This window comes from Terrapene carolina, unplaced genomic scaffold, assembly GCF_002925995.2.
Source record: "Terrapene carolina triunguis isolate 2854851 unplaced genomic scaffold, T_m_triunguis-2.0 Scaffold110, whole genome shotgun sequence".
Classification (NCBI taxonomy): domain Eukaryota; kingdom Metazoa; phylum Chordata; order Testudines; family Emydidae; genus Terrapene; species Terrapene triunguis.
Genome location: NW_020664461.1, coordinates 5,178,671 through 5,191,402, shown reverse-complemented (window position 1 = coordinate 5,191,402; position 12,732 = coordinate 5,178,671). Strand labels below are relative to the sequence as shown.

General features: G+C 48.0%; 1 protein-coding gene across 4 annotated transcripts in view; it reads left to right on the top strand.

The window, feature by feature from the left end:
* The window catches only part of ST3GAL3 (ST3 beta-galactoside alpha-2,3-sialyltransferase 3), a 333,313-nt gene that overhangs the window by 296,652 nt on the left and 23,929 nt on the right, over positions 1-12,732 (top strand). For all 4 annotated transcript variants that reach the window (XM_026651916.1, XM_029911606.1, XM_026651917.2 and 1 more), the window contains one exon: positions 4,730-4,876. In XM_026651916.1, coding sequence (XP_026507701.1) covers positions 4,730-4,876 — 147 coding nt within the window. The remainder of the gene's footprint in view (positions 1-4,729; positions 4,877-12,732) is intronic.

Sequence of the window (12,732 nt, the reverse complement as noted above, 5' to 3'; positions counted from 1 at the left end):
GAATCACCTAAAGTGGAGCACCTACAGGGGTGCTGCTCAGAGAAGAAGGAGAGATTACGCACCTTCTGCAGTAACTGCATCCCTCTGTGGGTGCTCCACTTGCCCTTCTGCTTCGGAGCTGCCTCTGTGGGCTTTGCTGTAGAGAAGGAACTGCGGGTGGTTTGCCCACACAGCCCTAGATAGCCGCAGTACAGGGCCCAAGGATGTGTAGGGTGCATGCATGGGCCGAACAGGTACTGCTACCAGAACTCTTCGACCAAAGGCACTGGGGCACACGTGCACCTAAAGTGGAGGTGGAGGGACCCACACCTCAGAGAACTCGCGTGGAGCACCCACGGGGACCCACACCTCAGAGAACTTGCATGGAGCCCCCACGGGGGGAGGAGGGTGACACACACCTCGGAGTAACCTCTCCTTTTTCCCAAAGAAATAAGGCGACATTAAGTTACTGTATCAGTTGATACAGTTAATGTTAATATTCCGTTGTAGTTATGCTGCTTTTCAGAAATGTATTTTAACAACACTTGTCCTTTTATTTAAAGACAAAGATAATGGAAATATTTGGAAAATTTAGTATTTCTTTAACTGAACTAGGCAAAACCCCATAAATGACTGGAACTCATTTAACGTAAGAAGAGTGTCAAATATTTCGAAAAACAGATTTACAGCAGTCATTTCCTTCCAGCCCAAAAGGCAGTGACACGGGAATGACCCTGGTAAGGCATTAAAAGCAGCACGAGATTTCACATGCAGCAGTTAAAGTTCAGTGAAAGTTTCACTTGGGTCCTGTTGCTTTTAAACATCACAGGCTCTGTGGACCCAGGCTGGTGGGGCATATGGTACCTCCCCATTTAAACTTGCAGGCTGGGGATGGAGAGTGAAGGGAACTGTGCAGTGTACAGGGTGGAGTTCTCTCTTAAGGGGCAAGGGACAGGAGCACAGCCTCCAAACCCCACAGACAGCAGGGTTCACAGGGGATGGAAACTCCAGTCCCTTAGAGGAACACCCTGTTCTCCTCTTCCTGTAGCGTAGGACAGTGTGGAAGGAACAGGCATCTTCTAAGGACATGCTTCCCTGGTCCCAGTGAACCTCCAGAGCTGCAGTGCCTCCACTGACCAGAGCCGAGAGCTGCTTCCACTGGGTCATCGATCTTGGGAGTAGGGGGGAGGGACATGCTGCTATATTGGCTCCTCTGTACTTTGGGCCGGGGATCCTGGGGCCTTCACTGTGGAGTTGAGAGCTCACGTCATTGTTTAATGGAGGGAAGAAAATCAGAGACCCAGGCATTGTCTGGGGGCGGACAGAAGAGCTCAGTGAGTCTCCTGGGGGCTCTCCTGTAGGCGGCGGGGTTTCACGTTTTGAGATTGTGATACAGTAGCTCAGCAGCAGTGGTGTAAACACATCATGGCTGCATATTTCTCTTGGCTAGCGGAGAGCCACAGACGTGCGGGACTGAGAACATGGATTTAGTTGTTACTCAGTTTAACTATGATGTTGCAAGGGAACTCTATAGGCATTGCTGCTTAGTTCATGTAAAAGCTGCTGCCAAGAGTCAAGTCTTCTAATTGTATGCAAGTTTAGGGGCATACCCAATTAGTTTTCTAAGGGCCATGGGTCAGTTCTTAGTGTAATGGGACTAGACAGCTGTTGCTGGTGTAATGTTAGAAATCAAGAACTCTTGGGGGGTTGTTTGTTGGGGTTTAAAGAGGGGCGGCCAAAGGCGTGCTCAGAAATCCTCATGATCGGGATGATACAGGAATTGTACAAGTTACACCCAAATAGGTCCTTTGCTCAAATTTCTGTGACCAGGAGAAAATTCACCTTTTATTACTAGAATCTGTGTGTTAACAAGCTGTATGCAAACAGAATCAGGATTGTGTTTTAAAAACGTCAAATTGTGACCGTTTGGAAATTCCCAGTGAAGATTGGGTGTGACGATCAATTCTCATACTAGAACGTTTGCTCTTATGTGTTTACTTGGCCAGTAAAAATCGCTGCAGGCAAAGGCCCCAGTTCTCCCATCAGCTACCCCATCAGAGTGGGGCCCCGGTAAGTGCGGGCAGAGTCAGGCCATCAGACTCTTCTGCAGCTTTGTGTTCTCATGAACATAACGGTTTGCATGCTGCTGCAACACAACGTGTGTGTGTGACACTGCAATGAACGGAACTACAGTGTCGCTAATGGTCAGGGCTTTATGGGAAGTACCTAGAACTGTAGGGCTGGAAGGGACCTCGAGAACTCATCAAGTCCAGTCCTCTGGGCTGAGGCAGGACCCTAGACCATCCCTGACAGGCGTTTGTCCAACCTGTTCTTAGAACCCTCCAATCATGAGGATTGCACAACGTCCCTTAGAACCCTGTCCCAGAGCTCAGTTACCCTTAGCGTTAGAAAGTTTTTCCTAATCCTAACCCGAATCTCCCTTGCTGCAGATGAAGCTGATGACTGCTTGTCCTACCTTCAGTGGAGGTGGAGAACACTTGGTCACTGTCCTCTTTATAACAACCCTTAACCTATTTGAAGATTACCATTAGGTCCCCCTCTGGCTTCTTTTCCCATGACTAACCAGGCCCAGGTTTTTAACCTTTCTCCATAGGTCAGGGTTGCTAAACCTTTTGCCCTCTTTGTTGCTCTGCTCTGGACTCTCTCCAGTTTGTCCACATCTTTCCTAAAGCATGGCACTCAGTGCTCCAGCCGAGGCCTCACCAGTGCCGAGTAGAGCGGGACAGTTACCTCCCGTGTCTGGATGCTTTGCTAAAAAAATTGGAAAAAATACGTCCAGGTTCCCTTTTCGTTTCAAGTGGACACCCTTCTAATTGCATTAGGCAAGTTTGATTTAATAAATGTCATTATTTTAGTCACCTGTAGTTTTTGCCCTTTCACAGGTACCTCCGATACACTACAACACCCCATAAACTGCTGGGCGCTCCATCCTGCTCGAGCCAAGGAGCTGTGCTCGAAGCTGCTGCTCCCTCAGGAGCAGGTCGGGTGGAGGTCTTTGTGTGGCAAGTGCTGGTCACATTGAATAGTTCTTTGCCAGGACAGTGGTGGGGGCTCTAGAGATGCCAAAGAGAGGACCGAATAAATCAATCTCTCACTGTCTCTTGAGCTCAAGAAGAGCTGGGCTCCAGAGTGATAGGCAGTGCTGCGTGGGTTCACCCGCTTGCTGAGACGTTCGGGAGCTCTGTCAAGCAGTGACTTTACTCACCTGGCATGAGGACATCACTCAAGCCTGTCTAAACACGGCAGTTGCGCTGTTTTAACTAAACTGGAGTAGTTAAAGCAATACGACACACTGGGGAAGTCAGGTTGCCAACTTTGCAATATTTAAAAACCAGACACTCCAGCAGGAGTGCGGGAATCTCCCCTGCCCCGCCTCTTCCCCCTGAGGCCCCACCCTTGCCCTACCCCTACCCCGCCTTGTCTGAGGCCATGCCCCTTGCTCATTCTTCTTCCCTCTTTCCCCCATCTGCTCTTCCCCTCTTTCCTACCACCCCGCGCAGGTCAGGAGGGACTCGCCTGTGGAGCCAGGGCAGGGAGCTGCAGCCACCCGACGCAGATAGGAGACGGCCCAGGCTGAGTAGGGGCTGGCGCAGGTGATGACCCAGCTCCTCCCGCACCTGCAGTAAGCGGACCTTGGGAGTGACCGGATGCTGTCAGGTCCCCTTTTCGACCTGGCCATCCTATGGGGGCGTACAGCGTATTCGCCTGCCCCTTTCTTTGTGGTTTCAGTCTTTGGGTGGGTGCATTTAGGCGCAAAATGGAAAGACAAAGGAAGGGAGGAGGGTAATGAGAAGAGGGTTTTGGGGCAAACTGATCAGCCCACGGGGGAGACTGTTCGGAGTGAAAATGCAGCAAACACTCCGACACCCTCTGTGTTCTCGTTCCCTGCTTGGACTGTTCTGCAGCTGCTCTGCTGGCTTCAATCTCTGGCTGGCTCCTCCCTGCAGTTTCTTTCTCTAAGGCCACATGGCTGGGGAGTGCTGCCTGGGTCCTAGTGCCCCCTAATGGGGGTTTCCCCCAACCCAGAACTGTGCAGGGGTGCTGGGGAGGAAGGGGTACTCCTGGCTGGCCCCTCCCCCCAGTGCAGCGGTACCTGCTTAAACTGCTTTGAGAGCTGCTGCAGTTGCGACTCCGCAGAATCCCGTGCGTTACGTTCCCCGTTCAGCATCAGTACTAACTGAGAACCGCTCCTGGATTTAGAACAGCAGCTCCGTGCCTATGGCTATTTTAATCTCTGAAAACAAATTTACCCACTTCCAGCAAAGAATTGACCTATTTCGTGCTTCCTCTCCCAGCAGTATTCACTGTCCTAGCCCCAAGGTCCAACAGCTGGAGAAGGGGAGGATTAACCTCGTGCGTGAATCGCTCTGCCTTGCTATATTCCTGCAGGAAAGGCCGAGCATGGTCCCTTGAACAGGAGCCTCTGCTTGTGGGCTGGGGGTTTCAGATGGCGCTGGCTAGAGGGGCAGGAAGCAGCTACCTGGCAAGCCGGATGTATTCTTGTTGTTCGTATGGCTGTAGTGCCTCGGAGACCTAAGTTTTCTCTACAGATCCAGAGGCTGTTGACTCAGAGTTAGCACTTGGCAGCTGAGGCGCAGAGGTGGCTGAATGCCCTACCCCTGAGCAGCCCTGCAGAGGCAATCTCTGTCTCAGAGCCATTCGCTGGAAATCAGGGTTTGTTCTAAGGATGACAACTAACAATGTATATTCCTTCTTTTCCCCACCTCAGAACATCCCCACCTTGGGAAGTGTCGCAATCACCATGGCACTGCACAACTGTGATGAGGTAGCAGTAGCTGGATTTGGCTATGACATGAATTCACCAAATGCACCACTACATTACTACGAGAGCATCAAGATGTCTGCCATAAAGGAGGTAAGGCGCCCGGGGGCTAGCTGAGCCGCCTGAGTCCAGGACTGTGTGTGACGATGCGGTTCTGGCGGAACCTAACTGAGAGTGCCAACTCAGGACAAATTGCTCCAACAGGGCAGTTACAGCCCAAGGCTGGGGTTTTTTCCACCTCTAAGGCAAACCAAACCAGCCAGACTAGGAGGACTTCGGTCTCACCCCACTGGCTAACCGCAAGTCTCACAAGCAATCTCCTAAGACACTCCAGTTTCCCAGTATTACCACCAGTGCCACTCGTTATGGGGACAAATGGTTATGAAAACCAATACCCCAGTAAAAGAAAAAGGTTCTCCTGATCCCAAAGGACCAAGCCCCAGTCCCAGGTCAATATATAAATCAGATCTTACCCACAAATCACGCTGTTGCCAATCCTTTAGAATCTACAATCTAAAGGTTTATTCATAAAAGGAAAAAGATAGAGATGAGAGTTAGAATTGGTTAAATGGAATCAATTACATACAGTAATGGCAAAGTTCTTGGTTCAGGCTTGCAGCAGCGATAGAATAAACTGCAGGTTCAAATCAAGTCTCTGGAATACATCCCCCGCTGGGATGGGTCCTCAGTCCTTTGTTCAAAGCTTCAGCTTGTAGCAAAGTTCCTCCAGAGGTAAGAAGCAGGATTGAAGACAAGATGGAGATGAGGCATCAGCCTTATATAGTCTTTTCCAGGTGTAAGAACACCTCTTTGTTCTTACTGTGGAAAATTACAGCAAAATGGAGCCTGGAGTCACATGGGCCAGTCCCTGCATACTTTGCTGAGTCTGAAGGCATATTTGCCTTCTCTCAATGAGTCCATTGTATAGCTGATGGTCCTTAATGGGCCATCAAGCAGGCTAGGCAGAGCTAATCCCAGCTTGTCTGGGATGTCACCCAGAAGCATAGCATAAGTTTGTCATACAGACAGTATAGAGCCAATATTCATAACTTCAACTACAAAACTGATACACACATATAGACAGCCTAATCATAACCAGTAAACCATAACCTTGTCTTAGACACCCCATTTGACCCCCTTTATACAAGATTTGGGTGCCACTACAGGACCTTGGTTGCAACAATGATCTATATGGTCCCAGTTTATGTCAATAACGTCACACTGTGAAATTGGTGATAATGGATATTGCTTTTCCTGTGGAGGAGCCTGAGCCAAGGGTGTCTGGGCTCCAAGCCACTGCCAAGCACACAACGGCCAGGATGTTTACCCTTACACTTCCAGGGACACGCTCAAGCAGAATGTATGTTACGAACGGTTACAGTCTGCTTGGGAAAGTCCTCTGCATACACGTGTGTGTGATCCCTTCCCCTTCTCAGAGCTAGCGCCGGAGGCCAAAGTAAAGGATGGAAAAGTTACAGATAAATGTAAACTAGAATGGACTAAATCCTGCACTGGTGCTGGGGAGATGGTGCTGGTCGGGTTTTTCCATCTATTTTATTACTCTAACCAATATACTTTTTTGTCATATGATCCTCTCCTCTCCGCTCCTGCTGAGAAATGTGGAGGAGAGGACTTTGCCGATGCATGTTGTCTTCCCGCTGGCTGTGAAGCCGCAAACTAATGTATACACACGTCCTTCCACCTCTACAGAAGTATTTGACGAGGCCAGATCTACACTAGAAACTTTTACTGGAACAGTAATCTTGGGCAGGGGTGTGACTTTTGCAACATTTCTATACTGATAAAATCCCTGGTGTGTAGACAGTTATACTGGCATAAAAATGGTGTTGCTGGTATAGCTTATTTCAGTCGGGGAACTGGTGTAAGTTACACTGATGAAAGCGCCTTTTTGCCAGTTTGAGCTGAGTCTACACAGGAAGGGTTTGCTGATCTAGCTAAACTTTTCTAGTGTAGACCTGGCCTCAGTCTTTTTAAAGGTGCCTCCTGTGGTTTGCCAGCTCTCAGGGGCATCGTGAGGGGACGGGGCCTGGCAAAGGGAAGGATGGCTCAGTGCTTAGGGGTGCTAAGCTGGGACTTGAGAGAGCTGGGTTCAGTTCCTAGCTCCTGATACCGATGTTCATGTATGAAGACACCTTGGATAAGTAACTCAGTCCCTCTGTGCCTCAGTTTCCCTATGTAGCAACTGAAGAAGGGAGCTTCCTTTCCTGACAGGGGCATTGTGAAGAGAAATATCTTGCGGTCCAAGATACTCTGGTGATGGGAGGCCAGCTAGGTAACCTGCGACAGGTAAATAGTGGGCTGTGGCAACTCTCCTTCTTGTTCAACCTCTGAGCCCATCCACTGGCAGGGCTTCTGTTGCCACATGTGGAAATGACCCTCAGATCTATCCCACACCTGTGGCCATGAGCAGTGTTCCCCTTGATGCTCTTTCCTACATCTCTTCCAGGTTGTCCAGCCATCATAGCTGAACCAGAGCTCCCACCGTTCTGAACTCCTCGCCCCACGCCACGGGCTCCCCATCCTCTTTACATCCATTCCAAACTCCTGGTCCTCACTTCCAGGGCTCCTCCCTGCCAGCCACGCTCCTCTTCCGGTTCTGTATTCTATCTGCTTCCCCCAGCACAACCTCCTGCCCTGTCCATGCTGCCCGGGAGTCCTCCCTGATGCTGCATGCCATACAGCCCCCCTCTCCTCTGTCAGATTCTCCACCGTCCCGCTGATTCCCCTACATGATCACACACACAAAGAGCTGCCTGGGAACAGGCACGCTGGGACTGTCCCCCCCAGGCAGCCCCAGAACTCTGCCTCGGGCCGAGCCCCGTGCTTTTATCTCCCCACAGTGCCTTGCCACGATCACTTCACAGAAGAAACTCTTCAGGGCAGGACCCGTGTTCTTACTTGAGCTGTAAAGTGCCCAGCATAGCTCGGACCCTACATCCATCTGCGATCGAATGTCACAGCCCACAGCACTGTGCAGCTGCTGCGGAGCCACCGGGGTCCTCAGCTGTTCCTCACACACAGGGGTTGTTTCCTGGCCACGGCCAGTTAGCTCACCTCAGTGCGCCTGCAGCAGAATCACGGCTGAGACCCGCCTCTGTCAGGCGAGCGCGCGCACAGCTGCATTCACACAGGGCAGCTGCGCCGGAGAACGGGGACGCTGCAAGCCAGGCCTCAGCAAGCTGCCTCCATACAAAGTGACCATTGCTCTGGTACAAAAAGGCCGGGGAGAGATGCTCACCTCTCTGCTCTTGCATGTTCTCCATCGCTGCTGTTACATGTCACAGGGATTTAATTCAGGTGTGTAGGGGACTCCCACTGGCGAAGTCCTGGTGAGTCTCAGAACGTGTGGGTAAAGCAGAGCTCTCTCTCCAGGGAGGTGGCAGGAAGTTGCACTCTGTAGAATGGAATGAGCCCAGGGCTTTGCTGTGTCACCATTAGCATAGTCTGTGATGCAACTGCACTAATGTGGAGAGTCATCTCCAGCACCTGTCATGAAAACATCATCTTCTGCTGTAGGGACACGTTTGTAACAACTGCTAGCAAGGAAAGTTTTGTCGCTTTGTGCAGAATCTGATTAGCTGTTTTGTTCAGTTGCCCTTCCTGTCTCCCATTTAATGACCTCACTCTCTTGCTGTGTCCTTCCCTGGGCATGGGGAGAGCTCCCTGGAGAGCAGGCCCTGCACTGGGATAGTTAATCTCTCACCAACAGAAGCTAGCCCAATAAACGCCCTTAGCCCTAGCCCTCGCCCACCTCCTCTCTCTGAGTTTGATTCTGGCAGCCTAGGAAAGAGGTGCACAGCTTCCAAGGCCAGAAGGAAGCATGGTGATCATCTAGTCTGACCTCCTGTACAGCACAGGTCAGAGACCTGCCCCACAACCATTCCTAGGGCAGAGCTTTAGAAAAACATGCAGTCTTGATTTAAAAACTGCCAGTGAGTCACCATGACCTTGGTACATTGTTCCAGTAGTTAATTTCCCTCCCTGTTAAAAATGTACACCTTATTTCCAGTCTGAATTCATGTAGCTTTAACTTCCAGCCCTTGGGTTGTGTTTTACCATCCTCTGCTAGACTGGAGAGCCCATTGTCAAAATATTTGTTCCCCATGCAGGTACTTAAAGACTGTAATCAAGTTACCCTTTAACCTTCTCTTAGTTTAGCTAAATAGACTGAGTTCCTTGAGTCTGTCATTGTAAGGCAGGTTTTCTAATCCTTTAATCATTCTCATGGCTCTTCTCTGAATCCTCTCCAATTTACCAACATCCTCCCTGAATTGTGGGCACAGGATTCCAGCAGCAGTCGCACCAGTGCCAAACACAGAGGTAAAATATTGTCTCCTATTTGAGATTCCCCTATTTATGGATCCCAGGATCACATTAGCTCTTTTGGCCAAGCATCGCACTGAGATCTCAGGTTCAGCTGATTATCCACCATGACCCCCAAATATTTTTCAGAGTCCCTGCTTCCCAGGATGGAGTCCCCCATCCTGTAAGTATGGCCGACATTCTCTGTTCCTAGATGTGTACACTTATATATAAACCATATTAAAATGCATAGTTTCCTTGTGACCAGCTTACCAAACGATCCAGATCGCGCTGTTTCAGTGACTTGTCCTCTTCGTTATTTCCCACTCCCTCAATTTCTGTAAAAAGCGACAAGGAGTTTGTGGCATCTTATAGACCAACAGATGTATTGGAGCATAAGCTTTCGTGGGTGAATACCCACTTTGTCAGACGCATGTAATGGAAATTTCCAGAGGCAGGTATAAATATGCAGGCAAGAATCAGTCTGGAGATAACGAGGTTAGTTCAATCAGGGAGGGTGAGGCCCTCTTCTAGCAGTTGAGGTGTGAACACCAAGGGAGGAGAAACTGCTCTTGTAGTTGGCTAGCCATTCACAGTCCTTGTTTAATCCTGAGCGGATGGTGTCAAATTTGCAAATGAACTGAAGCTCAGCAGTTTCTCTTTGAAGTCTGGGTCTGAAGTTTTTTTGCTGCAGGATGGCTACCTTTACATCTGCTTAGTGTGGCCAGGGAGGTTGAAGTGTTCTCCTACAGGTTTTTGTATATTGCCATTCCTGATATCTGACTTGTGTCCATTTATCCTTTTACGTAGGGACTGTCCAGTTTGGCCGATGTACATAGCAGAGGGGCATTGCTGGCACACAGCTACCCCTCTGATACTCAATTTCTGTCTCATCTGCAAACTTTATCAGGGATGATTTTATGTTTTCTTCCAGGTCATTGATAAAAATATTAAATAGCAAAGGGCCAAGAACCAAGGGAGGGTTACATGGAGACCTATCAGTCAGCCAGCTTTTAATCCATTTCATGTGTGCCATGGTAATTTTATATCCTTCTAGGTTTTTAATCAAGATGTCGTGCAGTGCTAAGCCAAGCTCCTTGCAGAAGTCTGTAATATCAACACTCTTACCTTTATCAACCAAACTTGTAATCTCATAAAAAACATATCAAGTTGGTTTTCCATTAACCCATGTGTTTGGCATTAATTATAGTACCCTCTCTAATAGGTGGCCTATTGGGTAGCGCACCCAGTACTGTGTGTCAGAGAGAGGGCCTTTCAGTTCAGTTCATCACGCGAGGATGGGGTTAGCTTCACCTTGGGTTTGCAGTGTCCTTGCCCTCTTCTTATCAGAGGTGAGTGAGATGGAATATGGCTTGTGCCCCTCCTGCAGCGGGGGCAGATGGAAGGGGAGCCGGGGCCCCTCCACTCCACCAGGTTCCGTTCCAGCTCCCTGGAGTGCCCTCAGAGTTACCCTTCCTGGGTCACTTCCTACCACCTCCCCCTCCCCCCAGCTCCAAGTCCAATACAAGGTAACAAAAGAAAAGACAGCTAAACCTTCAGCCCTTCCCGGGCACAGTGTGCAGTCCTGTTTTCTTCAGCGCCCTTGTCCAGGAGCCCTCAGAGAGGTCTGTCTTCCTCCCCCTCCTCCCACTTCTGAACGGAGTTGCCCCCTTTTAAGCTTCCCCTCCAGCTGGAGCATGCTTTGCAGGCCTGGAGGGGCGGGGCTATCTTGGCCCCCATGTTATCCGTTAACCCCTTCAGGCCCAGTGTGTGTTTTGTACACCTCATCACACTCTCCTTTAATTCTTTACTAGCAGAGTCCTGTATCAACTGCTTCATTCTCTTGCCCAGGATCAGTGTCAGACTGACAGGCCTATAATTACCCAGGTCATTCCATTTTTAAATATCAGCACAACATTAGCTTTCTTCCAGTCTTCTGGAACTTCCCTGATGTCCCAAGATTTTTTTGAAAATTAGCCCTAGCAGTCCAGCGAGCTCCTCCGCCAGCTCTTTTAAAACTCTTGGATGCAAGTTATCCACACGTGCTGATTTTAAAATGTCTAACTTTACTAGCTTCTATTTAACATACTCCTGAGATACTAGTGGGATTGAAAGAGTGTTCTTATCATCATACTACATGACTACATCATTTGTTCTTTTCCCAAACACAGAACAGAGGAATGTATTGAACACTTCTGCCACTTCTGCATTATTGATGATTCTATCATTTCCATCTATTATGGACCAATACCATTGTTAGGATTCTTTTTGTTCCTAATACATTTTTAAAACTCCTTCTTGTCCTTAATGCTGCTGTCCATAGATTTCTCCTTGTTTTCCTTTGCTTCCCTTATCAATTGTCTACAGTTCTAGCTTCTGAAGTATATTAATTACTATTAACTTCCCCTTACTTCCATTTGTTATATGGTGTATTTCAATTCAAACCCACCTTCTTTCCATAACTGGCCTGATGGTTCAGTCTTTGATTGAGAGCATGGTACCTCAGATTTACACTCCTCTGCTCACTGAGAAGCTATCTGTCACTTTGTCCAGGGTGCTCTGTACAAAGATGAGGGAGAGTTGGAAACTCCTGACATAAGAATGGCCACACCAGGTCAGACCAGTGGTCCCTCTATCCCAGTATCCTGTCTTCTGACTGTGGCCAATGCCAGATGCTTCAAATGAAATTAACAGAACAGAGCAATCGTCAAATGATCCATCCTCTGGCAGTCAGAGGCTTAAGGACACCCTGAGCATGGAGTTGCATCTCTGAACGTCTTGGCTAATAGCTATTGATGGACCTTATCTAATTCTCTGTTGAATCCAGTTATAGTTTTGGCCTTCAAAGCATCCCCTGTCAAAGAGTTCCACAGGCTGGCTGTGCGTTGTGTGAAGAAGTACTTTGTTTTAGGGCTGTCAATTAATCGTAGTTAACTAATGCGATTAACACAAAAAAATTAATCGTGATTAAAAAAATTAATTGCGATTAATCGCAGTTTTAATTGCACTGTTAAACAATAGCATACCAATTGAAATTTATTAAATATTTTGGATGTTTTTCTACATTTTCATATATATTGTATTCTGTGTTGTAACTGAAATCAAAGTGTATATAATTTTTTATTACAAATATTTGCACTGTAAAAATTATAAACAAAATAAATAGTATTTTTCAATTCACCTCATACAAGTACTGTAGTACAGTCTCTTTGCTGTGAAAGTGCAATTTATAAATGTAGATTTTGTTTTGTTACATAACTGCACTCAGAAACAAAACAATGTAAAACAAGTCCACTCAGTCCTACTTCTTGTTCAGCCAATCGCTAAGACAAACAAGTTTGTTTACATTTATGGGAGATAATGCTGCCCGCTTCTTATTTACAATGTCACCTGAAAGTGAGAACAGGTGTTTGCATGGCACTTTTGTAGATGGCATTGCAAGGTATTTACATGCCAGATATGCTAAACATTCATATGCTCCTTCATGCTTCAGCCACCATTCCAGAGGACATGCTTCCATGCTGATGATGCTCGTTAAAAAAATGTGTTAATTAAATTTGTGACTGAACTCCTTGGGGGAGAATTGTATGTCCCCTGCTCTGTTTTACCCGCATTCTGCCATATAT